Source organism: Dermacentor silvarum, chromosome 4 (genome assembly GCF_013339745.2).
Source record: "Dermacentor silvarum isolate Dsil-2018 chromosome 4, BIME_Dsil_1.4, whole genome shotgun sequence".
Lineage (NCBI taxonomy): Eukaryota > Metazoa > Arthropoda > Arachnida > Ixodida > Ixodidae > Dermacentor > Dermacentor silvarum.
Window position 1 is genome coordinate 38,539,694 of NC_051157.2, and position 25,382 is coordinate 38,565,075.

At 45.9% G+C, this 25,382-nt stretch overlaps 2 protein-coding genes across 2 annotated transcripts in view; one reads left to right on the forward strand and one right to left on the reverse strand.

Annotated features, from left to right (window-relative positions):
• LOC119449812 (ankyrin repeat and LEM domain-containing protein 2-like) overlaps window positions 1-23,928 on the reverse strand; it is a 35,946-nt gene extending 12,018 nt beyond the window's left edge. Inside the window, 15 exon segments of the mRNA XM_037713082.2 lie at window positions 1,209-1,372; window positions 5,421-5,570; window positions 5,572-5,676; window positions 6,375-6,526; window positions 7,133-7,346; window positions 10,938-11,064; window positions 11,707-11,831; window positions 13,333-13,499; window positions 15,928-15,994; window positions 16,629-16,751; window positions 19,852-20,040; window positions 21,341-21,507; window positions 22,468-22,632; window positions 23,063-23,316; window positions 23,758-23,928. Coding sequence (XP_037569010.1) covers window positions 1,209-1,372; window positions 5,421-5,570; window positions 5,572-5,676; window positions 6,375-6,526; window positions 7,133-7,346; window positions 10,938-11,064; window positions 11,707-11,831; window positions 13,333-13,499; window positions 15,928-15,994; window positions 16,629-16,751; window positions 19,852-20,040; window positions 21,341-21,507; window positions 22,468-22,632; window positions 23,063-23,249 — 2,102 coding nt within the window. The 5' untranslated portion in view covers window positions 23,250-23,316; window positions 23,758-23,928.
• A 146-nt stretch (window positions 23,929-24,074) lies between these two features.
• On the forward strand, window positions 24,075-25,050 carry LOC119449813 (eukaryotic translation initiation factor 4E). The gene has a single exon (XM_037713083.2). It carries the CDS (start codon window positions 24,220-24,222, stop codon window positions 24,862-24,864), a length of 645 nt encoding a protein of 214 aa, XP_037569011.1. The 5' UTR covers window positions 24,075-24,219; the 3' UTR covers window positions 24,865-25,050.
• Window positions 25,051-25,382: the final 332 nt, after the last annotated feature.

Sequence of the window (25,382 nt, forward strand, 5' to 3'; positions counted from 1 at the left end):
GCGCTGGGTTGCAAGAATAAGCATTTGGTGCCGTAGCACCAGCTGTCTCCCCGCCGGCCCCCCCCCCCCCCCCCCCCACCCCCCCCCCCCGGCCCCCTTTCGCGCTGACCATTCGCGTTTATGCTTTCGACGTGCGTGGCACGTAGCGGGTCCCCGCCTCGCGCTTTTACTCGCGGCCTACGGCGCGCGTTTGGGGGGCGCCGATTTTCTCGCCCTTGGAATCTATAACGGACCTTCACGGCCGACGACGACGGCAGAAAATCACTCCTGTGAAGTGTCCATATAATTGCCTATCGCAATAAAAAATAAAAAGAACCGCGGCGGAAATTTTCCCCTCTCTCAAAATTGCAAGGTCGCCGTTTCTGCATCGCGCCGGAACAAGCGGTACATGCCGACTAGAGTGTTCTAGACAACCGTATTCTAGCACACACTTGTGCCGACGTCTCAGCCACGCGGATACAATGGCAGGGAACCCTTCTCCTATTTTCTAGTCACATGTTGACCTTGCACGCTGCGGCAGCAGCGCACGAGGGAAGCAGCGGCGGAGGCGCAGTCGGGCCAACGAAACTGCTCACGCCCGCAAACGCTCGCTTCCCGATAACGGCAGAAAACGAAACTTCAGGGAGCGGCTAAAATAAGCTGGCGCCAGCACGGTGGCGGGCGCACACGGAGATGTGCGCACGGAGTCGAAGGTGAGAGAGCTACGAGGGAGTTGAGAGGGAGGGCGAGGGGAGCCACCGAAGCGGCGGAGTTGACGGGGCCAAATCCGCTTCCCTGCCGCCCTCCTCCCTCACCTTCGACGGCCTCCGGGCGGCGCACCCGTGTGCCGGCGCCGCCCGCTCCCTGAAGCTTCGTTTTCTGCCGTTATCGGGAAGCGACCGTTAGCCGGTGGGCAGTTTCGTGGCCCGCGCTTGCTATGCGCTTGCGCGCGCGATATTTCACGACTCGCACCGTTCGTGCATCGTGCTATGGTGCACGAATACTTCAAAAATACGTCCTTTTAATTCAAACAAATTTACGGGCCCCTTCGAGTTCAAATTATCGAGATTCGACTGTAGTTTTAATTGTGTTTCGATGATACGAATTTCGGCTAATACGAACATTTTTCGTGACCCCGTGAGATTCGTATCATCGAGCTTTCACTGTATCTTAGAACATATGTGCCATTACTCCTTTTAAATCACCACACAGGCTCCGCGAGAACTCACCAATCTCTGAGAAATGCTGTTTCCAGGCTTCCTGCCGTTCCTTGGGAGCACAAGCAGTAGAAAGGTTCTGCATCGGCTGAGTCAGCCGACAACAAGGCACACAGAGAACGCAGGACACACTGTAGATGCCGCTTCAGAGTTCTACCTCTCCGACGGCTTGATGGCTGCACACACACAAGATGCAAACAACACAAGAATGAAACGCGACTGCTGTGAAAATCAGCGCAGCCAATATACATTATCCTGGCATCAATGATCAATCAACTGAATGCTTGTTAATCACTAGTCGTGAACAGCAGTTGACAAAAGTATCGATTATACCCTAAGGGCTGTCATATGTCTGTTCAATTTCTGCATTTTATAAAATTAATTGGCAACACTGGATTATAGCATAGCAGAGCTGTATCTGTACAATGTGGTCTACAGCTGTACAGTGAAAAGTAAAATTTACTGTCCCTCTAAGGTCCCACAGCAACACTGTCTGCAAGATAGGCTAAAGTGCAGGGCTCCAATTAAATGTGTACCACCGGGGGTTCAACATGCCGCAATATCTTGACAAACAAGCATTTTCGCAGTGCAATGCACCTGCCATCACTGGTACTTGAACCTGCAACTTTGTGCCAAGCAGCAGAACACCATACCAACTAAGCCACCTCAGCTAGGCCCAATCAGTGTGATTCACCTGAACAAGGTGACTTGCATTACGAATTGCAAAAGTTGCGCATAGAAAGCAGCAACATATGGTCCGATTTCCCTGCGGCTGCCATCTGCCAATTTACTGACAAATGGCGAAATAAACTGTTCCCATTCAGTATTTTAAAGTAAAAATTTATGGTACTATTGCAACAAATTGTAAAAAAAAAAAAAGCTTTGAATACATGCTGTGATAAGACCAGAACCTCTGCCAGATGGTGGATCCAGCAGGTGCCATTTTCACTCACACTCGTTTGATCGTCTGCACCCTGCTGCTTGCTGAAGATCTCAAATGGCCATAATCACATTTGCACTTACTATACTGAACAAATTATCTGTTCCAATTTCATGTTTGTATATGAAAACAAACACATGTTTCTAGTTCGCTGTGCTTTGTTCTATGTGCACACAGAAGTAATAATGAATGAACAGGCAAGAGTGTCAAATTAGTGACTTAAGTGAAAAAAGGCTATGTGCACATACAATCTGACCTGGACATAACACACATGAGTATAACGATTATCAGATTTAATGAAGTAAATCTAAAGCTTTTGTCACTGATATGAGCTTGTAATGAGTACCGTATTTATTCGAATCTAGGCCGATAGTTTTTTTCAAATAATCACATACGAAACTCCAGGGTCGGCTTAGATTCGAGGATTTTAAAAAATGCGCTAGTTTTTAACTGAAACTGATAAATATGGTGCATAGTTAGCGCCATCTAGAAAGTCAGTATCGCAGCCGCTGCTAGCCGCGCCAGTAGCCAACTGAAGTACACGAGCGACGTCGCCATTTTGACCTGCGTCGTATCGGTACAGCGCTGATCGGTAGTATCGGTATGGTGCAGCATCGGCGCGCGGTGTGGCGTTATCGTAATGGCACCAAATGGGCGATGCCACTATAGTGCCGCTTTCTAAACGAATACTGTATTTACTCGAATCTAACGCGCACGTTCAACACGACCCTAAATCTGCGTCGGCATTTCAGAATGGCCGCCTCGCACGCGCGTCGAGCCTAGCTACCGTAGCATGCGGAAGCTTCCTCCGTGTGCTGCAGTACACGTGCTTAGGCAATAGTCTACCGTCTGTCTTCACGTTCTCAGCGTCTGCTCTATCTATCAGCATGAAGTACCGAGTTCATCATGATGCCGCATTTAAAAGGAAAGTGATCATCTGTGCGGAGACGGACGGAAATCGGGCCGCATCACGGGCGTTCGGAGAATCCGAAACTTGCGAGCGGGACTGGCGCAAACAGAAGGAGAGGATTTTCGCCAGCAAAGCAATGCGGAACGGTTTCAGTGGACCGAAGCAGGACGTAATCTGCGACGATCCGCTCCGGCGATACGATCGCCTTGGCCCTATCTTGAAAGCAATCTGCGACGGGCGCGCGCCGTGTTTTCGCCGCGTTGAAGCGAGAGGCATGCTAGCACGAAGGCGCGCTTCGTCTCCAGCGTTTTGACAGTTCGTTTCCGCGGTCAACGAGCGAGATGTGTTCATGTTTGCATGAGCGCGCGTGACACCGTGCTTGTTAATAGCGGTCTACTAATTTGCTACCGCATTCGATGCATCGCCTTTCTGGCGAAACTCCGATTTTCTTTTATTCATCGCAACATCAGTGCATCGGGAGGAAATTATTTTTCCAAATGACAGATAGTTGTATTTCAGTTTGAAAGCATGAGGTGCGCGGTACTGGTAAAGGACTTTTTCCTCACGGAAAAGGGGTGCGCATTACAATCGAGGAAGCGTGAGAATCGAGTAAATACGGTAGTTGTGCTAGCCGTAGAGGCATCGTCAAACGTTCAAGCCGGGCGGAACTTCGGAATCGGTCTGTCGTAGGAGGGGGCCACGGGAGATGGTTTTTGCGTGCGCCGCAACGTGCGCTCCTTCCAAAAATGCAGCATCTCTAATGCGCTGGATGGTACTGAACATAGCGCACTGTTTGAAGATGTCAGCAGTAAGGAAGATAGCGACGAGACTAGCAGCGATGGTGACATAGAATGAGCTCGGCATGTTCATATTTAATAAATGCTGTTTCATTTTGCGAATGCTGTCCTCGCTTTTTCGTTCGGCCTACATTCGAGGTAAGTTTTTTTTTTTTTTTTTTCTGACTTCGAACTTTTGGGGGGTCGGCTTAGAATCGGAGTCGGCCTAGATTCGAGTAAATACGGTATATGCCTAAACGAATATTGGATATAACAAAGGCATTTTGGTATGAGGTTCGACTGATGTGCATTTAAGAGACTGGGACAGCAGGCACTTAATTCCAAGAATGGAACAGAAATGCTTCTTTGGTCACATGCTCCAGAAAGTTAGACACCTACTTCGTAGGCTTGCCGGTTCGTAGTACAAATGAACTGTCAAATCACAACACAAGCTCAACAAGTAGGAACACACCCAACTCCTCAGATCTCCTCTGCATTCTTTTTCTCTTGTGTATGCTTCTTGCCCTGCCTAAAATTGCTTACTCCTGCGTAGACAAAGCCGGGAAGGAGGGGATCTGGTGATTGAGAATGACCTTGTCAATGCCAGAAGCCACAAGTCTGCACAAATTTTTCTAGTCCTACCATTTGACGACTTACAATAAGAAAGGCGCAGTAGTTGTCTGGCTAACATGGCTACCAGTACAGATAGAGGTACTGCGAATGGTGAGGGCCTACACTATAAATAGAACCGTGACAAAAACAAAACCGCCTTTATGTTTATCACAATGCAACAGCAGACAAAAGAATAAGCAACCGAGCTGACAGGCATTATAAGAAGAAAATCTGGTTTATTGATTGCTATTCAGTAGAAAAAGGAAAAGCTGGGACATATGGCCATCCCGAATTTGGCCATCTCTACTGCGTCAAGTCTGGACATAAGACTAAATATTTACTTAAATGTTGGGACTGTCCCTGCTAAATTCAGAATGATTGGCAACCCTAGTCCTGCCACTTTATTCCGCTGTGTTATGGAGATGTCGCAAGAACTGTCAGAAACCCAGTGCATTTTGAATTTAAGCAGTATCCTTGCAAACCAATTACCAATCGTACCTTTTAATACTATATGTTGCTGCAACTCAGTATCTATATCACCAAAGGCTTACATTATCATAACTTAATTACAGAATGCCTGTCAAGCTTTAAAATGGGCAAGAAAGTAAAATGTGGCCTGCGGACCGGAACACGACACCAAACCAATGCCACATCCTGTCCATACAATACTTTTGATTTCTTGCATGGCATTGCAGTTAATCAAATAAATTTTAATTCCTTCTGTGCACCAGAAAAATTAGAACTGCAGAAGCCCATATATATGGACTACACAGAACAACAATACTAATTATACATGTTGATGAAAACGACAAGAATGATGATAAATAATGAAGTTACCAAGACATGGTACCCAAGCACAGCAGTGGCATGTTGATTAACTACGTGACGATACTGGTAACAGACTGCCTACATCTGTTACCTCATTTCAAGCCTTGAATAAGCCCATCATAGCTATCACTGTAGAATATTGGCCAACGGCAGTCTACCTGTCGGTAACGTCGTGTCATGTCGCTGACACTGCCGCCATCATCTTCATCGTCGGTAGAGGGTGGAGACGCGGGAGCTGCTCGGTTGGTGAATACAGGTGGCAACTGCATGCGCAGGGCGCGGCACAGGCTCTGCCGCTCGGAGGCCTCCTAGGCTGTCGCGCAGGAGCAAGTGCACCTCCCGGCTCAGCCAAGGGTGCAGCCGCCACAGCTCCGAGGCGCTAGTGCGCTCCAGGTGGGCCAGCTCCGGCAGTACCTGCCAGCGTCCCATCATCACGGGGTAATAATCACGATCGGAACAATACATTTAGTATCATGTCAACTCTCTTATTGCACTCTGAGTGGAAGCCTGCTCCTCCCGACATTATGGACACTGCCTTGCGCTGTTCGGCCACACTGCACACAGCTCACTTCACCGAAGCGCTTCTTCACAACCAACGCCATTTTCTAGAGAAAATACTAGAGCACTAACATGGACCACAAACATTTCATACAAACTACAAAATTTTTTTGGCCAAAATGTTTCGACAACTAAGAGAGCACAAAGGTTTTTCTTTAGTACGATAATGAGCACGGCTGGCAGTAATGTAATCAACTGACAATGTTAGGGTCCATTTGCTATTTAATGTTCCTGATATCATTATATGTTCCAAAAGCACTTGGCGGTACTTAGGTTGAGTTGAGAGTGTACTGCTGAGTTACCGGTGCTCATGTTTGATCACCACGAACCTGTCTCAAAATGTGGCAACAGCATTAACAGATGTTCTTATACATCAAATGTTGCTTGTGTAACAGCAATAACTCAGTGACACAAATCACAGGCAAAAAGTGACAACGCATGTGTAGCAATATAACAGCCCGCTGCTACAGAACATACAACTTGGAACACAGAAAGAAGTAGGAACAATCCTGGCCTGCCAGGTCTGTCTGTCAAGGCAACCTGCAAAGGCTTACCTGTTCACTCAGCTGCAAGGTGAGATCAGCTTCTGGCTCTGGGCCAGTGTCATGAGCCACTGCCCAGTCAAACAGTACCCTTGCCAAGCGCTGAGCTGCCAGGGGAACACCCTTCTGCGGCGCCCCACAGAGAGAAGGGCTGCAGCCAGACTCTGCCAAGACAAACATTACTTCATAGTCAAACAGCACTCAACTTATTGCCAGCCAGCATTTGACACTCTCTCACACACATGCACGCATGCATATTCACATTAAATGGCGTTTAACATTTTCAGAAGAATCGGTGTTTGTTTCATTGAAATACCTAGCGAAAGCAGTCTGAAATACCTGCAGACTGCAAACGTGGTAAAGCATTGTTGGCCTTGTCCTTATGTGTGAAGAAATTTTCCATCAGAGTGATTTCCTCTTTCACAAACCCAGCTCCATGAGCCACATTCATATGGATGGCATCATTGGTTCGAATAAAAGGGACCCATACAAAAACCTGCACCATTGCTTGCCTTAGAAAGCTGCATGTTGGCTCGTAGTACATGGGTCCACCTACAATTCAATTTTCCCCCACATTGGCTCCCTACTCTAAGCACACCAGCTTTCCCCATATTCATTCATTGAAAATTTGGGTGCAACCCTTTTCGATTGGCAAACTGATGTTAAATTAAGAAAAGCGGAGAGCGAGCCACTACGCACAGTCAGATATTGGCTAGTTCAACATAAACAGCACAGACAATCATATGCAGTGCACAAAAGACATTGCACACCTGCTGATGAAAGCGTCCTTCCGTTGGGTGTCCTCGGCAGCTTGGCACAGTGGAGGTGGTTTTGGCTTTCTTGCCTACTCCTCCAGCTCTTGTCAAATGCAGGGCCTAATTTGAGATCGCCCAACGCTTCACAAAGCTGACTGATGGGACTGAACAGCGAGTGTTCATCAGATGCTGCTGGTGAAGTCTCTAGGGACCATCTTTCACACAGCACCTGCACGAGTGATTAGAATCAGTCCTCAGGGTTGACATCATATCTCGTTAAATAGAATCCATGTTATTACAAATTGTAGCTTGTATTGAACAATATAAGCTCACCCCAAAAAGCCAGCAAAACAAATGTAAATGAGCCTTGCACACCTGTATCGTACTTCTGTCTACCAGCACTTGACACAAACGCAATGCATCACAAGCTTTCCAGCATTTACCGCTAAATGCTATTCTACTGAATGGTTTGCCTGCGTAGCACAACTGTTAAAGGGCCCAGAAACTACCTCCAATAGTTTGTAAAACAGATACCGTGCTCCTCCAAATTTTCTGGTGCTTTCTTCACTATTCGTAACACCAAGAGGATCATGGATCACACCAAGAGCACGTGACTTTACCAGGGTATATATATAGGTAAAAGAACGAAAGGGTTGAGTGAAAGCAAAGGGAGGTTGGCATATTATTGACAACCGAATAACGAAAAAAAAAAAAAAAAAAAGCTAAGCAACTCAATGAACAATAACTAAGTGCTGTCACCTATGCTTTTCAATTTAGCATAGCGAATAGATTCTAAAGCTCCCTTTGAAATGTTCATGCCTATTGGTTGCAATGTCTTGAACTTATGAATGAGGTACGATTCTCTATATTTTCTGTCTCGCGCAGAACGAAAATTTGACTGTAGTATGTAGAGTTTAAGTTCATCAAAGTTATGACCTGATTGGTTGAAATGCTCGGCGACGACTTTGGGAAGTTTTTTAGGTGTGTCCGCGCAATGTCCGTTTAGCCTGATGTTCATTGATTGTCCCGTTTCACCGATATATTGCTTCTTACAGAAGGAACACTCAAGCATATAAATTACATCGGAGCTAGCGCAAGTAAAGCTAGTTTTCACTTCGTGTGTGTAGCCATTTCCGGTACTTTTATTTTTAAGGTCACTTTGAAGGTTCTCGCAGGTTTCGCACCTGGGGCGAGAACATGCTTTTATAGCGGGGGAATGATGTCGGCTGACTTTTGAATGCACTAACATGTCTTTAATGTTTCTGTTGCGGCGATAGGTAACCCTTGGTACATCCGGGAACGCTTTTCTCAGATGCTCGTTACTTGATAATATTGGATGGTATTTTCGTAGGATGTTGTTTATGTTTGGGAGGGTGTTAGAATATTTTGTTATAAAGGCTGGTGGTCTATCAGATTCTGGTATAGGTTGTTTCTGAGCTAATGCCGACTGCCTCTAATCTTGACACGACGTCGTAAGCCTGGTCGAGAGGAATTTGTGGATGGTTTCATTTCGCTAGCGTTACTTTAAGGTCATTTAGGTGGTGGATATAATCGCTGTCGTCGCTACAGATTCATCTTCGTTTCGCTTGCCCTACAAACCCCCCCCCCGTCGTCCCGACCCCTTCCATGAAAAGAGGAACCTGCCATGACACGTCAACCTGCTAACACACGGCGCTGCCTCAAACTCCTCCACCGACTATCAGTAGTGCATTATATTTCTTTTCAATTCTACACCCTCACCGCTAACACACTCTCGCTCGTTACCTCACCCACCCGCCTTACCTTCTCTCCCCTTTAGAAAAACCCTACCTATATATACTGTGCCGAGGAGAGCATATGTCGCCTTGAAGAAGACAAGTCCACTTGTCGAAACGCTGGCTCCTGCTCTCACCTTGTTCTCGTGTTACTCATCGTCTTGAATCGCCATCTCCCGCATTCCCCTTGTTTTCCCTGGATTTCTACCGACGGAAGATGAAGGAACAAGGTGAGCGCCCTCTGCTTTCCTTGGCACACGTAGCATTAACTGGCGAAAGTCATTACAAGTACATTCACGAACACTTCCCGCCAGGCCAACATTCACCACACATTAGCTTTAAGAGCGGCGCCACGACACGCGCCATCCGAGACCTCACTGCCGCAGCACCACAGCACATCACACATTTCATCATTCACTGCTGGACTAATGACTTGAACCACGACACAGGTGACAACACAATTGAGGCCATGAAAACGCTGATAAACGACTTGCACACCAACAGACCAAACGCAAAAATCACCCTGACAACAGTACTTCCCAGGATCGCAAACAAGCACAGGCCACTTATTCAACAATCAGAGACACTCCTAGCTCACGCACTAGGGACATGTAAGCTCAATGATTTTCTGCTGGACATTGGACACCAACACGAAAACGTTGATGTCATCCACCACGCTGAAATACACCAGGACCCAGACATTCTTCTCGCCCGGGACGGACTGCACCCCAATTTTTGTGGGGTCAAAGTAATTGCTAACAACATCAAGTACAGGCTCAGGAACTCATTTAAACCGACGCAGCCAACAACACCAGTAAAACATCCGTCCCAGTTAGCTACAACACAGAAACACACGCCTGGAACCGTCAACACCAGCTCGCACGCACGCTCCACCGAAGCTAGAACCCAAGAAGCATCTACACAAATGGTGGACACGGAACCAACACCACCTGAACAAAACCTGCTCATACGGAAGCCCACATTGCATTGCCGTGAAGCTGCACTTGAAGAAAAAGTTTGCATTGAAATGTGTTGTGATGAAGCTGTAGTACTATGCTTCAACAAAAGGCAGCGGTGAGAACAATGATGGTTGACAGAATAAAAAGCGATTTTTCTGGAGCAGTGCATAGTTGGTGTCACAAACATCGCGAGCATGTTTTGAGGGTTTGCAATGATTTCTGGCGCCTGCAGCACACAGTTCGAAAACAGCTTCTGTTATTCCAAGGAAGCCGTTGCTGGAGGATGCGATTTAGACACCACCTATTGTGTCAGTTTGTTCATGTTCCCATTATATAAAAATAAGAATGTTGCTGTATATACACTCATACTCATTTGTGCAAGTTTACATGTGTAATCTTGTATTTTCTAAAGGTTGTGACAGGAGTGCATGTTATTGTCCACAAGGTGGGGTGGGTGAAAAAACATTTGCCGTGGTTAAATGCAGTTAAACCAAATTTGTCGAGCGATACCACCGTTTTGCTTGCTTTAGGAAAGGACACAGACGCTGCCCGGCGCGTCAGCAACTACCGAATCCACAATTGCACCACAATACAACACACAGGTGCTGCTCGGCGCTGCAGCAGCAGCAGCGAGCGAATTGACCTTCATGCTGCATCTCGCTTCAACGCTAACTAAGCATCGAAAGCACAGCGCATACAAAGCTACCAGCACTCTGCACACTTTGTCCACATTGCAGATTGCTTTCAAGATATGGGCACCCCCGTGGTATACGCAGCAGCCGCCAATAGCTTGAAGGTCAGATTTACGGAACCAGGCGTTTTCTGGGTTTGTACCTGGAGTAGCAAAGCTATTGCTCTAAAAGGCACACAAGCTAAGATACAGCATTAATGCCCTGAAGCAGAAGACCAAACAAACGTCTGTTAATGAGCCTTGCTCGTGCCTTAAAAAGCAATGAAATAATCTTGCACGCTTTATCGAAACATTTTTTCCCACTGATTATTCAGACATTTTCACAAACTCTTTATTATCTAAAACATCAACTAGGAAATGCATCATGAGCTCTACTATTATTTGCAAATCGATATAGAAAAGAATTAAATGCTTACCTGTGAACGTTTGCTCCGTAGATGGCCCTCAAGTTTTTCTAAGCCCTCTGGAGAGGCCAAGTTACACCAGCAGCCAAGGAAAGGCCAGTACTCATTCCATGGAACCCTCATCTCCTTGGCAAGGCCACTAGAAGGCAGTTGCAGGGAAACATTTAAGAACAAGTGAAAGTTGCCCATCTCTCCAGCAGTCCCACACTGCACCTTGGAACAGTGTGTGCTGCAGTACTTGTCTGTACTGCTAGAGTCTTCTGACTAAGTTTATTTGATTTTATTTTAACCATTACCTATACCGAAGCTCACTATGCTCTGGTTCAGGCGATTACATGCAAATACCCCAACTCGCACACTTGACAGTATTGTTGAAAGTTGAAAATGGGAGCCGAGTTTTTGCAGAGACTTACTGATAATGCCGGTGGTTTCATCGGACAATATGGACAGCACTGTCAGCAACATGTTCATGTATTGCTACTGACAGTCATTTGTAGACTTCACCAAGCTGGTGGTCACAATCAATTGCTTCCTTTAATGCGAAACAAGCCAATAGGACAGGGCAGAAAGAGTTACATGAACCTGTTCATTCTTTGTCTCCCTTCCTTGTCTCTTGCTTGTGGCCATACGAAGAAATGGTACTAACAGATTTGTGAAGTCTATGTAACCCTGACTACCTTGCTGCATCAGCAAAGCCAATTCAGTCTCCAGTTACAAAAATATATTAGTAGACGTAGTGAAGCCAACACACTTCTTCGCGAGAGTTTTGGAGCAAACTTACCGGCCTATATACTCCAGTCCCTTCTCTAAGTCGGCAAATCGCATGTTGTCCATGGGTGACAGTGGTTCTTTGATCCCTATGCTGCGCCGCTTCGGAGTCTTCCATTGGCGGTACATGCAACGGGCCTGGTGAAGGTTGAAAGGCACTGTGGGATACACACACACAAAGAATGCCACCCAAGCATGCTGACACATTCCCACCATCATGGCATCCCACCAGAATGACAAATTCTATCCCATGTACGAAAGTAGCTGTAAGCAGTCATGCTTGTGCAAGCCCTAACAAAGCCTGCTGAAGGAACAGAGATTTACTGCATAGCATCTGGTCTCCCAAAGAACTCACCGATGACTATGAAAGGCAGGTGATTGAGAATGGTATCCCATGTGCTGGTGAAGCTAAGGGCGCTGAATAATAAATGGAAGTACCCGATTCTTTTACTTTTCATTTAATATCCTTCAATGGGTCTATAAAATGTATGTATGTATGTATGTATATATATATATATATATATATATGGGGTTTCACGTGCCAAAACCACGATCTGATTATGAGGCACGCCGTAGTGGGGGACTCCGTAATAATTTGGACCACCTGGGGTTCTTTACTGTGCACCTAAATATAAGTACCGCCGTGACCGGGATTCGATCTCGCGACCTCATGCTTAGCAGCCTAACACCATAGCCACTAAGCAACCATGGCAGGTTGGTTCTATAAGGGACATGTGACAACTTTGCTGGCAGTTAGTGTGGAGCCCAAGCCAGCAAAGACCCCGAAAGAAAATGAGAGGGTGTCAGGTCAGGGCACACAAATAAAGAAGAGGGGCATGTCAGCTTCACGGCAAGCAGCTGGATACAGGTAAACACTGTGCAAAAGAATGAGAAATCACAAGGCTCTACCTCTGTCCTCTGCAGGAGTGTTGTGTGCTCCAAAATGTTCACACTCTAATAAATGTCCTAACCTTCCAAACACTGCATTTTGAAGTTCTAGGTTAGGTTTACTTTGTAACTTAATCAGTAATATGCTCTTATAGCCACTTGCAGGAAAATACATTGCGCAGTACAGAAAGAATGCATAGTGCATTGTGTGTTCCGCGAGTTGTGCTTCCTAATGAAACTAAAAGTTGTGCTCGTCATCAACTTTTACTATGAAAGCTCATTCATAATTTTACACAATTTCAGATAAGGTTCCTGCAACTAAGCTGTGTCACTTTTTTTTTTTTTCAGCATCCCAGAGACAAATGCTTCATGAAGAAGCAGCGAAGTGCTTAAATAAGGCATGGGGGATGGCACAATTGAGGCATGGGGGATGGGGGAATAAACAGAATGGTGAATGGCACAGGATCCATGGACAGTGGTAAAGATTGACACTGATAGACATGAAGTGTAGATAAATTTACAGTCAGTGAATGAATTCAACAGGCTTCATCTTTTTCCTATGTTTTTTTCATTGTGAAATCTGGTGCACTTCTGATATGGTGCACATTTTGGTGTGTGCGTGCGCACACGCGCATTTTTTCCCCTTTTACTTCGAACCTATAAAAAGAGGCGCACATTAAAATCAGGTAATTATGGTAAATCAAATATAACTAAACGAAAAACAGAAGGATGCAGCGCAATCACACAGTACCTCAGTGGGAGACATTGGTCCTGCAGTGGCCATGATGCTTAGTGAGGTGTCACGTGGGCTTGTCACAGGGCTACCGTGCATAGGAGACGCATTGGGCGAGAATGGCTCTCCGACTGTCGGTGCCATTGAGTTGTCCTCTGACCGCAGCACCGGCACAAACAGGCGTTCTAAGAAATTTAGGAAAGCAAGAGAAAGGCAAAATGATTGACTGATTCATCCATTCAGTCATGGCATTTAACACCCCAAAGCTGCACTAAGGCTATGAGAGATGCTGCACATGAAGAGCTCCAGAATAATTTTAATCACCTGGGTTTCTTTGACGTGCATCTAAATCTAAGTTGTGGGGATGCGCGACTGTCACGCGTCCCCTGATGTTTTCCATGCATGGCTCCCGTCTCCTGTAATCGGCTTCTCCGCGTAGCTAAGTGCTGGCGGCGGTCGGCGTGGATGTTACGAGAGAGGGCGCGAGGGTTGCGCTGCTAATGCCACCTGACGTCGGGGGTTACGCGGGCGCAAAAGGGAGAAGGCTGTTCCTCTTGGAAGTGGGGTCGGTGAGCGATGCGGACATTCCGCGTGTGCGCCGATCCACGCTTCGCAAGACCGTCTCGCGAGGCTAGGAGCAGGGCACCGGTATGGACGAACATGGATCGTTCGAACGCGCCACCGTTCGCGTGACCGTACATGTGAACGACTAGGCAATGGTGTCATAGCAGGGGGTGAAGATTTTCGCTCGTTATCCGGTCGCGGTGAGTCGGACTTCCTTGATTCGTCGCGCGCCCTTGTGAATTTTCTATGCATAGTAATTCGGCTAGCATGCATTAGTGTATGAAAGGTGCAATAAATGCCCTTTCGATTCTTTGCACTACTGTGTTGTCGTTCCTTTGTCCCAAGAGCACGTGTGAGACCCCACAAAGTAGAGTGGAACCCCATTGATACGTTCCTAGCATTTGCATTTTCCCGGCTACTATGTCGCGTTTTTACAGTCCAGACCTAAATCCAATTGACTCCCGTGTATTATGTTCCCCATCGATATCTTGCCATTCTGAGATGTTCCCAAATGTTATCTGGCATTTGACTGCGGCAGTCACGTAAATTTAGCGGCGCAGAGGGAAATTTGCTCTCGCACGTGGCTACGAAGACAAATGTGTATGCTGCAACAAGCTACCATAGCTTGTACAAGCATATCAGGAGAAAACGCATGAAAACGTGTGCAAAGCAATTCGCGAAGGCTTTGTGAAGTACTAAAAGTAGTGTGCACCGATTAAAGCCTTCCGGGAACCAAGTGCAGGGCTACATTTATTTTGGGGCTAGTAAGATTGCATAATTGGCAGTTGTTTTTAGTCAGCTTCACTGCAAAGCTTCACTGCAATAGAGCCATGTCATGCAGTGAAGCATATTAAGAGTGGGAAGCAGCCATTGTCATAGACCTTATGTTTCCCTTAATTACACTAGCGCATGCGCCATCTCCGATCATAGCACACGTGCCGAGATGTCTAATAATCATACTGGCAGTCATTCAGAGCTGTTTCCGACATCGTTGTGGCGATTTGGAGCCTTTCTGACACTTTCCCAGCTATTTCATTTTTTGTCTTTTTTTTTTTCCCATGGTACCTTCAAAAACTGGTTTCTACTATACACAAGCATTTTTGCATCTTTCCTTCATCGAAATGTGGCCACCATATCTGGGAATCGCACCCACGACTTCATGGTTAGAAGCAGAATGCCATAGTGAGCCATTGAAAGAGAAGTTGACTAAGGAGGTACTAAAGGCAAAACATTACATCAGGACAGGGTTCTAGAACACAATTTTGCAACTCTTGGTGCTGTTTGTTCAGCAGAAAATTGCGAGTCATTAGCAGAGGAAAGCACAACCAACAGCGAATTTTCTGTTTTTACATTAGTCTCACACACAAACTGTGGCCGAGATGACATCGCTGAAGCAGCATTACAAGAGTAGAAGATTGGGCTTACAGGTTTTGTTTTAGTGGAAATGGCAAACGAATGAAATGCCAGGGACAAGAGATGAAGTGGAACTCCATGCATCACTGCATTTGAGCCCATTCATAAGAACAGGACCACGTTCAATAGTCAGGCTGTTGTATATGCTGACAGACATCATGGTGTGCTGGCGCCCCTTTGCAACCTTGTCCGTCTCTTGTCATTGGCACATTTTGCAGTGGTAATTATGGTTGTCCGATTTCGCAGTCCTTTGCAGAAACTCGAATTTTTGCAGTAGGATGCTCCCTAGACAGCACCCACAACTTCTAGTGTGTAACCAAAATTTGCAATTGGGCCTGGTGAGGGGCTCTTTGAAAGAATGCTTCGTCACATTCTCTTGGACTAATTTAGCCAATCAATCTATGTGTAGCGATTTTCATGCTAAAAGCCATGGGTCGAGAATGTGACCTCTATGAAAACAGTTTGACTCAATATTCCAACGGTGCCACATCAAGGATGCGCTCAAATCTCGAACAGAGCAAGCAGAATGAAATGCTGAGCCTGTTCACAGAATTATGCAACGCTACATTTGGAGCTGCCCACAAAGAGCCAGAAGGGTAAACGCACAAAGAAACTTTCAAGTAAACATTAGCTTGCCTTCAAACAACAAGTCCATCCTCTTTTTCAAGTCTGCAGTTGCAGATGGCAGCCGGTCACAAATGATCTAGAACAGAGAAAACAGATTAGGAGTCAAAGCCGAAACAAAACTTGTCACATGGTATCCAAAAAAGCCTACTGCGACATTTACTTTGTGAGGTACATACTTGTGATCTTTTTCTATTATCATGTTAACATCAGCATTTTACATCTTTCCCCTACACATGATGTGCTCAAAGTACAAGATTGATCTTGCTCAATGTTGTAGCATCACCGGCAAAATGAGCAAAATATCAGGTAGTAGTAAACTTGTCATGATGAGTGTAGCGAGTTATGGAATTGTCACAGTGATGGCCAGTTGTCCAAGTTTGTCTGCAGTGAAGACCTATAAAAGGCTCAATGCATTACATGTAAGGTGCGTGTTGTCATCTTTTTTTTTTACACATGTAAATAAGCAGCCTTCCGCTCTCTAGTGCCTGAAATCTCCTTTGTTAGCCGTATTTTAGTAAAGGAAAAGAAAACAAGGGGGGAGGGCTGGGTTAAGTCATATGAGCAGACCCAGAAGTAAATATTGCAGCCTTGTCACACATACACGCTTATGCAAGTGCATTGCAAGAGCAGCTTTCTAATGTATAGCCAAATGTCCACAATTTATCACCACAATGGCGAACTTCTTAAGTGTGTGGTCAAGCAGTACCAACCTGGCGCGGTGTTTGTCCTTCCTTATTGCGCCTGTTTCGATCACACTCCGGCAGTGCTACAAGGAGCTCGACCGCTTCATAGCAGCCGAACTTGCTGGCAAAGTGAAGCGGTGTCTCACAACGCTGAAACAGAGAAAGAGCTGTAAGCTACACTTGCCCAATAGATTCTTACGGTAATTCTTGGATAACAGTGAACTCTGCGACAAGCAGATTTAGGTCTTCGACTCAAGAGGTTTTAAAATCGTTACTCGAATTACGGTGCTGAAAACTTGTAGACATGTAATTTTATGTGCTTATTGCAAATATCAAGTCCAGTTTTGTTTGTCTCACTTTGTACTAATTTACTGCTAGTTTGCTTACTTTCCGGAGAATTTGGCAGGAGATGTTTCTCAGATTTCACTAAACAGGGTATCAATGTCTTCTGCATGATTCAAAAAATCCAAAAAGACCAGCATCATTGCTCTTTCTACCTAGAACAGGAGTAGTGAGACTTAGTGAGGCTAGTGAGACGTAGTGAGACACTCAGACAAATGTTTTTTTCTAGAACAGTTGCAAGGCCAAGCAGGAGAGACAACAAGAGTTGCAAAACTCAAGCTCGAAGCACAGGAATACTGTGTATGACCAATCAGGTCTACAAAAGCCCACAGTAGGAGAAAGGACAATTATGAAAAGGACAATTATCATTCACCCACAAAATAGATGAGTTTTCTTAAAATGTGGCACTATATAACCAAAGCTAGATCAATCATGATAACTTTCCTGCAGTGTACCTATGCTTAAAGTTGTTGATTAATTCGGCCTCACTCCCCAATCCACTAGTACCCTGGTTAGCTCAGATGGTACAGCAACTACCTCAGAAAGGTGTTGGTTCCGGGTTCAATCAACCGAGCAGGACGATATTTTCTTCAACTGCAAAGCTTTCTTTCAGACAAACTGGTATGGCTTTTCTTGACAGCTTTGTGCTACAGTCAGATGCATGATAATTTTCCTTTGCATCAACCTCCCTCCAACTTGCGGACTTTTGCAGAACTGATTTTCCAGAAACTGGCAGTGATGAACAAGTTCCATAAGCACTCATGCTTTCAGATGACCACGTCATCACATGACTGCACTCTAGCCAGAATTGCAGCTCACTCTAGCCAAAATGCTCTGTACATTACTAATTGCCAAAATTAAAAAAAGTGACTACAGGAATTCCAACCCTTCAAGGATAACGGGTGGCACTGCCATCAATCTTTCATACATATTACTTTGTTTACTATAACCTACCTTGATCAAGGTAACACTCATTCTGGCATCTGCGTGCATGACCTTCCCTAAGATTGCATGACTTTGATAAAGGTATCATCATTGTTTCACAAAAGTACATAACATGCCAGCCTAGCTAATAAGGCCAATAGCAACGTAAAAAGCCCAGCTTAAAGAAGTAGACATAAAGTAGCCTCTGTGCAAAATTTCATGATTGAAGTACAATTTGAAGAGTCATGAAAAGCTCACAAAAATAGCCGTTCTTAATCTGAAAAAAAAAAAAAAAAAAATCGGCAGAGACACTTAAGACTGCTTATGTGGGAATGCGAAAGCATTATAGTCGCTTTGGTGAAATGCTTTTTTCTGCGCATTATTTGTCCACACAAGCTCTCACCTGCATTTTAACTGCGCCTCAGTAAGGCTGAATGAAAACACGCCAAGCGTCTCAACGCGCTCACTTGCCCCCGAGGAGTTCATAACTAGAAGGACGCTCAGTGGCATTCAATTCAACATTATAGCTTTTTATTTATACACTTGTGACATGACACCATCTCCTACCCATTGGCTGCGCCGTCATGTGCCCAACGATGCACACACTAGGCCACAGTGTTTAGTCAATCAAATGACTGCGACGTGACGTGTGCAATGACACACACACTAGGCACACATTTAGTCAACCAGAACTGTGGAGCCGCTGTGGCAGCAGGGAAGCGTGCTCGTCTCGCATCCCGGAGGCCCGGGTTCGATTTTCCGCCCAGACCGAAATTTACATAATTTTCTTTTTAAAGGCATTAATTTACTTTGTTTACAGGAAACTGAGAAATTTGACGCCAATTAAAGTATTTTTTGATGTGGTTTTACTCTTTGCCGTTGGCCATTTCTGGTACCATCATTCGGTCGCGCCGCCGAATACGTCAGGATTTCGCGTATTGGGGTGGACACGTGCTGTCAAACACTGGCGTGAGGAAGCGCCGCTGCAGCAGCGAGCGACGTGACCTTCGTGCTGTTGTCTGTCGCTTCAACGCAAACTGAGCGCCGAGAACACGCAGCACACACAAAGGTACAAGCCGCCGAGAGAGAGAGAGAGATGGTGAGGAAGGCAGGACGGTTTACGAGCCACCGACGCACCTACACTGCCTAGACTCTGCCCCCAACGCAGAGCGCTTTCATGATACGGCCCGCACGCCGCCGCGCAGTACGCAGTTGACGCCAGAGTAAACCCCCTCCCCCCCCCCCCCCCCTCGCCGGTGCCTCGAGTGCAACAGAAGGCACGCCTCCTCCCTGCTTTTCTTTCTTGCGCGCGCGAGATTTAGACGCAGACGTGGGCTCCCCTCGCACGCTTTCACTTGCACATACAGCATACGACGCGCAGCGACGGCGTTATCGCCCTTGGACTTACACGGAACATCTATGCAGAAAAACCAATTTTAGGGGCACAACGCGTCACAGACACCATCTTTAGATAGCAAATGCGGATTTCAAAGGCCATGCTTTTGCTGGCGGAAACCGAAAATACGTCATAGGTGTCGCCCCCGGCACTTTGGCGGCCAATGTTATCGTCAAGTCACCAAGCCAAGCGACATGAAGAGTCAAAATGGCCTCTCGGGCCGGCGCGGGATAGCAGTTCGCAACGTATGATGCAGGAATGGTCCCACAGTTGCGACGCAACAGGGGAATTACCAATGCATTGGGTTCTATCGGAGCTGTGCCGGGACCGGCCGAAAACGACGTAACAGCCGGGAAAACACAGCACCCGGGAACCTAACAGCAGGGTTCTACTTACTACTCAATTATAACCAATTTAGCAAAAATGAAATTTCGCTGCCAGTTGGCCTATACATTTTTTTTTCTTCACATAATATGAGCCAGACAGGCCTTGGCAGTTCATGCATGCGCAATTACTTGCATCTCAAACAGCGCTGTGCTTCCAAGAGAATACATAAACAACAGCTGCAGAAGAAAAGCGTAACCTCACCCCTTTGTCTGGAGTGTTCAGGTACAAGTCAAGGAGAAACACCTTGCGCCGATTCCTCACATCGATGCTGTCATCGGGGTAGAGCAGCTCAAGAAAATGTGCATCCTGCAGAGTGTCCAGCAGCAACTGCACCAGTGCGGGCTGCTTCTTGGCACAGGCAACGTGCAGCGCATTGTACCGGTACCCTTCCTGCACACACAGCATTTGTTCCAGCAGATGAACATCTGCACTTTACTGACTGCATAAGGAAGTCCAGATCATTCAGTTGGTGAATGAGGATAGGATGCTATCAAGAAGGGGGTGGGCAGCGAACCTTTCTGCCATGCCTAAGCCCACATTTAACAGACATCAAATATCCTGAATTTTATTTATTTTATTTCAAAAGTACCTTACAGCCCCCAAGGGGAGCATTGAGTAACAAGGGGGGGGCTTCGTAGAACAAATGACAGCATAAAACCGATACATGAGAGTTAAAAATGTTTACAATAATAATGTGCTTCCAAAACACTGTTACAAATACAAAATGGGGAAGCAATACAAAGAATTGTCAGGAAAAGAAAAAAAAGTACAGTTCATGATAACGTGAAAAGTAGCGCATCACTAATAACAACAAGCACAGCAATATTACGCACATAGCGTGAGCACATGAAAAAAAGAAAATTGAAACAACAAATTGGAAAAAAAGGAAGAAATAATAATAATGCCCAGAGAAAAGGACAGTTCATGGTGGCATACATAACTGTGGGTTCAGTAGTTTGTCTGAAAGCCGAGAAGTTTAATGCGGTAGTGTTCCCATAAATACGAGTGAAGCTGAAATCATTACAAAGCCGTCGTGATGTGCAAGACACGTGTTCCAGTGGCAAGTTTGATGGCTGGTGAACATCTCTATGGAGCAAGGACAGGAGTGCTATGTCACGTCGGCTACTTAGTGATCGAAGGGAAAGGCCGAGTTTCATTTGAGTTATGCTTGACTGGTGGCTGTAATTGCGCGAAATGAATCGACTAGCTCGGTTTTGGATGGCTTCTAACTTATTCCGCAACAAAGGTACTACAGTGCCGCAGCGGTGAGCATGGCTTTGACAGGTGCACAAAAAATAGTGAGCTGCTGGTAAAAATTTGTCTGCTTCTTCATGCTACACAGTGTAAGAAAGCACTTTCACTTCACTGCCATACCAAAGGCCTAACCCAGGGGTCAGAGTTTTAAAGCAAAGCTCTCTGTCTATTTTTCCCACTTTGCGGGTGCTAGCTGCTGCTGGCTTACCAATCATACAAGTTGGGCCACCGAATATGTGCAACTGGGCATGTGCCTGAATAAGCAACATGAATGACTGGGAATGTGCAACTAGGCATGTAGCACTGCATATGCAAACACTCTTGGCCAATCCCCCAGAATGAGTATGTGCTACAGTGTAGCTGCCCAAATAGACACCTCCTTATTTTTATATATATAACTAAGTTGTATCAAATGCACATGAAAGAAAAGGAGCACCTGCAAAATGGTCGGAGTGTCGCCACTGCCGACGAGGTAGCGAGGATTGGACCAGACATTCTGTCTGAAGAAGTTGGCATCTCCAGCCTCAATGGCCTTGCGGAGCTGAACCAAGTCTTGGCTTTTCGGAGCTCTGAAGTTGCTGCTCTTCTCTCCAACAAGTGCCCCTGAAAGAAGCAGAAGAAAGGCACATCTTCCACATGGCAGATAACTGGGGCAGTCAGTAGACCTTTATGACAAAAAGTGGAAACAGAACACACAGAAGAAGAGCTCATCCCATCTTCTGTTTCATTTGCAACAGGCATGCATGGACAGCCTCACCAAGGCTGCCTCTTATGAGGGAAGTTAGGGTGAAGTAAGGATAGGGGCCAAAGTATTTGTGACAACAAGGGGCAGGTGGGCAAAACCTGAATAGACACTTTTCATTAATTTCACTGCGAGGCAGTGAGCTCAACTAATGGCTTGTACATGCTGTCTGCAAAAACGACTAAGCCCAGTTTTCCTGCATTACAACATCGAAAATGCAGACGTGGCTCTCGTGATGAAACCATTCACAAAAGACAAGCTCCTGCATGTGTACATAGCACTTCCAACTTCATTTTAATGATGACTGTGAGCCATTAGTTGGGCATATGTGCTTGCTTTATTGCCTGCTTTTTTTTTTTTTTTTTTTCAAGACAGCTTATTGTTTGGGAATACCACTGAATACCAGTAGCTGATGTTAATCTTGAATAGGCAAATAAGTTTTGTGGAAATCGCAAGGTACAGGAAGTTTCATGAAAGGGAAAAATTGTTGTCCCCTGAAAAGTAGCACAAAGCTCAGAAGGGACCGCAGCAGTTTTTTCTGTTTGGAAGGTGGTAAGACATGATTCTCCATGGTCCTTGGCGGTTCAGGAGGAAATATTGGGGTCACCACCTTGCCTGGACTATTTGCTTTAACTGTGCCAACATTGAAAGAATTTTCTCTCGAACTGCGAAATGTTCTGAGCAACAAGTACAGGCTTCCTCTGTACCTTCATGCTGCTTTAGGGTCCCATGACAACTTTTCCTTTTTCATGGCGTCCACATTACATTTCCTCGAATTTCACAAACAGATCACCTGGCATCAATGCAACTGCGCTACCTACCTGTTGCGGAGTCAGGTGTGTCTGTGCTTTCCACGGCTGTCACTGCTGGCTGAACGCTAAATGCCGCAGCTTCCTCCCTGGAGCTAAATGCTTTAAACCGAGCTCCCCGGTACTTCTTGACACAGCGTAATGCCAGGGTACGGTCGACAAAAACCAAGGGCAACTCTGCACAAAAGAAGGAAATTGATTGCCCCCAAATCACGATTGCTTGAATTTTTTTTCCCCGCTCCTAATGAAAACAAAGTAAGGGCATGCGGCGAGTAACTTAGTACACTGATGCAACTAGGTACCGCAGCATATTTTCGCGCCACCAAAAAAAAAGGGGGAAAAAATGAGAAATGAAAGCTAGCTGTTTGAAGAAATTTTATATTCACCAAGGAATATCTCTCAGACATAATACGTGGAAGAGAAAAGGGAAGGCAGGCTACGACGAGCAACACCTGCTAACTGTGTGTAGGAGCCCGGTCTCCCCGGCAAACGCCAGAAGAGACTCTAGGGCACGTGCTCTAGGGCCGCGCGACAGTACTCTAGACCGCTCACCCATCTGATCAACTCCTCACGAACACAACCAAGTGAGGGCACGCCTTATACTCACCATCGTCATCGCAGAGAGTCATCCCGGCACCCAGGGCTACACCGAAGTACGCTACCGGCGCGGCCGCATCCTTCGACGACAGCTTAGACGACGTGTCGGACGAGAGAGGAGCGACAGTGGCAGTGCCATCCGATGTCAGACTGCCTTCGGCTTCGTCTTCTTTCGTGGTGCCCATTGCGAATACCATGGCGGGCACGCAGTACAACCGCACAACTTCTATGACATCGCCGCCCTCCTCGAAAGTGACGCGTCGTCTGTATCAGGCCACAGGTGCGGTTGTCATGCGTCAAAAGCACAATATTTAGCAAATCGCACGGCGCCCCCCCCCCCCCAAAAAAAAAGCGAGCTAACTATATATATATATATATATATATATATATATATATATATATATATACTCAGTACAGTGACAGAAGTAGACGCAACGTCCTGCAGTCGCCTAAAATAACCCACCCTTCGCACAAAACACGACTCGCTCGCATAAATGAAGAAGCTGTCACGCCTCTAGCTGTTTCCAATTACACATAAAAGCAAAACGTGTCGGTTTGTTTCGAGCAATGCAACGCTCCGCAGGTTAACTTGGCAGCTAGAAAAACCTGTCTAACGAAGTTAGTTCAAAACAAGAAAATGCCCACGAGAGCGCGGTCAAGGCTAAGATTTACGGAAGTGGAGTGAATAAATGAATTGTAACAGACCTTTGATAGGCATTACATGCGAGGACGGGTCGACATCCAGCACTCCACAATCATCCAGGTCAATCGTATCGTCTTGAAAAGAGCACGGCTCGCATAACGCACTCGCAACACAATATGGCGGGTACACATTGCAGTTAAAGCCGTGCCGTATTGTAGCATGTAAGAAAAAAAATTCATTTAGGACAAGCTACTCCGACAATATATTTAATCTTGTAGTATATATAAATATATGCAATTATTTAACAAATTCCAGCTAGTTTGACGTTGCTACGTGTACACCGAAAAGGCAGCTAAGTGAAGCGGCGCTGGCGGCGTGGTCGGCGTTAGGCCTGCGTGGTGGCCGCCTGCTGGTCGGTTGGTTGAACTGGTTCTTTATTCTATTGTGGTCGTGCGTTCCTTCGCCAGACTAGAGTGACCTATCTAGCCAGACGGGGCCATACGGAAACCGAAAAATTGGATAATATGGCGGCAGAAGACAACTATTCGGAGAGTGACTCTGGTGAGCCTGGGCCAGCTGAACAGGTTCCAGTATGTTCAGATTCACCACTCGAAATCATCAAACACCCGCTACAGCATCGGTGGAGCTTGTGGTTCTACAAAAATGACAAGAATCGTACGTGGGAGGAGAACCTCCTAGAGATAACCTCATTTGACACCGTTGAGGACTTCTGGGCCCTCTATAATCACATTGAGGTGGCCAGTAAGCTTCCTCTTGGATGTGACTACTCACTTTTCAAGTATGGAATCAAGCCCATGTGGGAAGACTACCGCAACAAGCAAGGAGGTCGTTGGCTCTTCAACTTGAACAAAAACCAGAGAACAATGGACTTGGATAACTACTGGCTTGAAATTTTGTTGTGCCTTATAGGAGAGGGCTTTGACGAGTTCAGTGACGACGTAAATGGTGCTGTGGTCCAAGTTCGCCCCAAACTTGACAAGATTGCTGTCTGGACTGCTGATGTTCGCCGAGCTGATGGCAACATTATGATTGGGAAGACATTGAAGGAGAGGTTAAATATGCACCCCCGAAACATTGTTCCATACCAGGCCCATGCTGACACTCAGTCAAAACATGGTTCCACGGCTAGGGCTAGATATCAAGTTTAAGAGGAATTTAGGAAAACCAAGGCACGAGGAACAGAAATGTCTTCAAAACTCCAAGCAACTTGCAGGTGTGCTGTGTGTGTTCAAAAAGTGAAACAAACTGATATATTCTATGCAACTTCGCTGCCACAACATGAAGCAACAAGAGGAGAAATAAAAAATAAAAAAGCAAGAATATTTTCGTGTGAAGGTCTTGCAAGTTTGGAGTGGTTAATGATGTCCTGCCTTTTTATTTTTCTTCCGTGTGAAAGATAAGTAACCCACATAACATAAAAAAAATTTAAAAAAAAGGTGGTAACATCTACGAAGGAGACTATGTGCTGCGGTAGATCACAGACGTTATTAGGGATAACTTCGGCACGAGAAAAAGCGTAGTTCAGACAACAGATCCAGCAACAACAGAGGGGCCTGAGAAATCAAAATTTAGCATAGAAAGCTTTTATTGGAAAAAGGGCAGCAGAAAATGTCCCTAATAACACGGCAGCTGGACCCGATGAAATCCTAATACAGCTAATCAAAAA

Bases quoted from the DNA above. Each gene is read 5' to 3' on its own strand.
- LOC119449813 (XM_037713083.2), top strand. From the start codon at position 24,220: ATGGCGGCAGAAGACAACTATTCGGAGAGTGACTCTGGTGAGCCTGGG.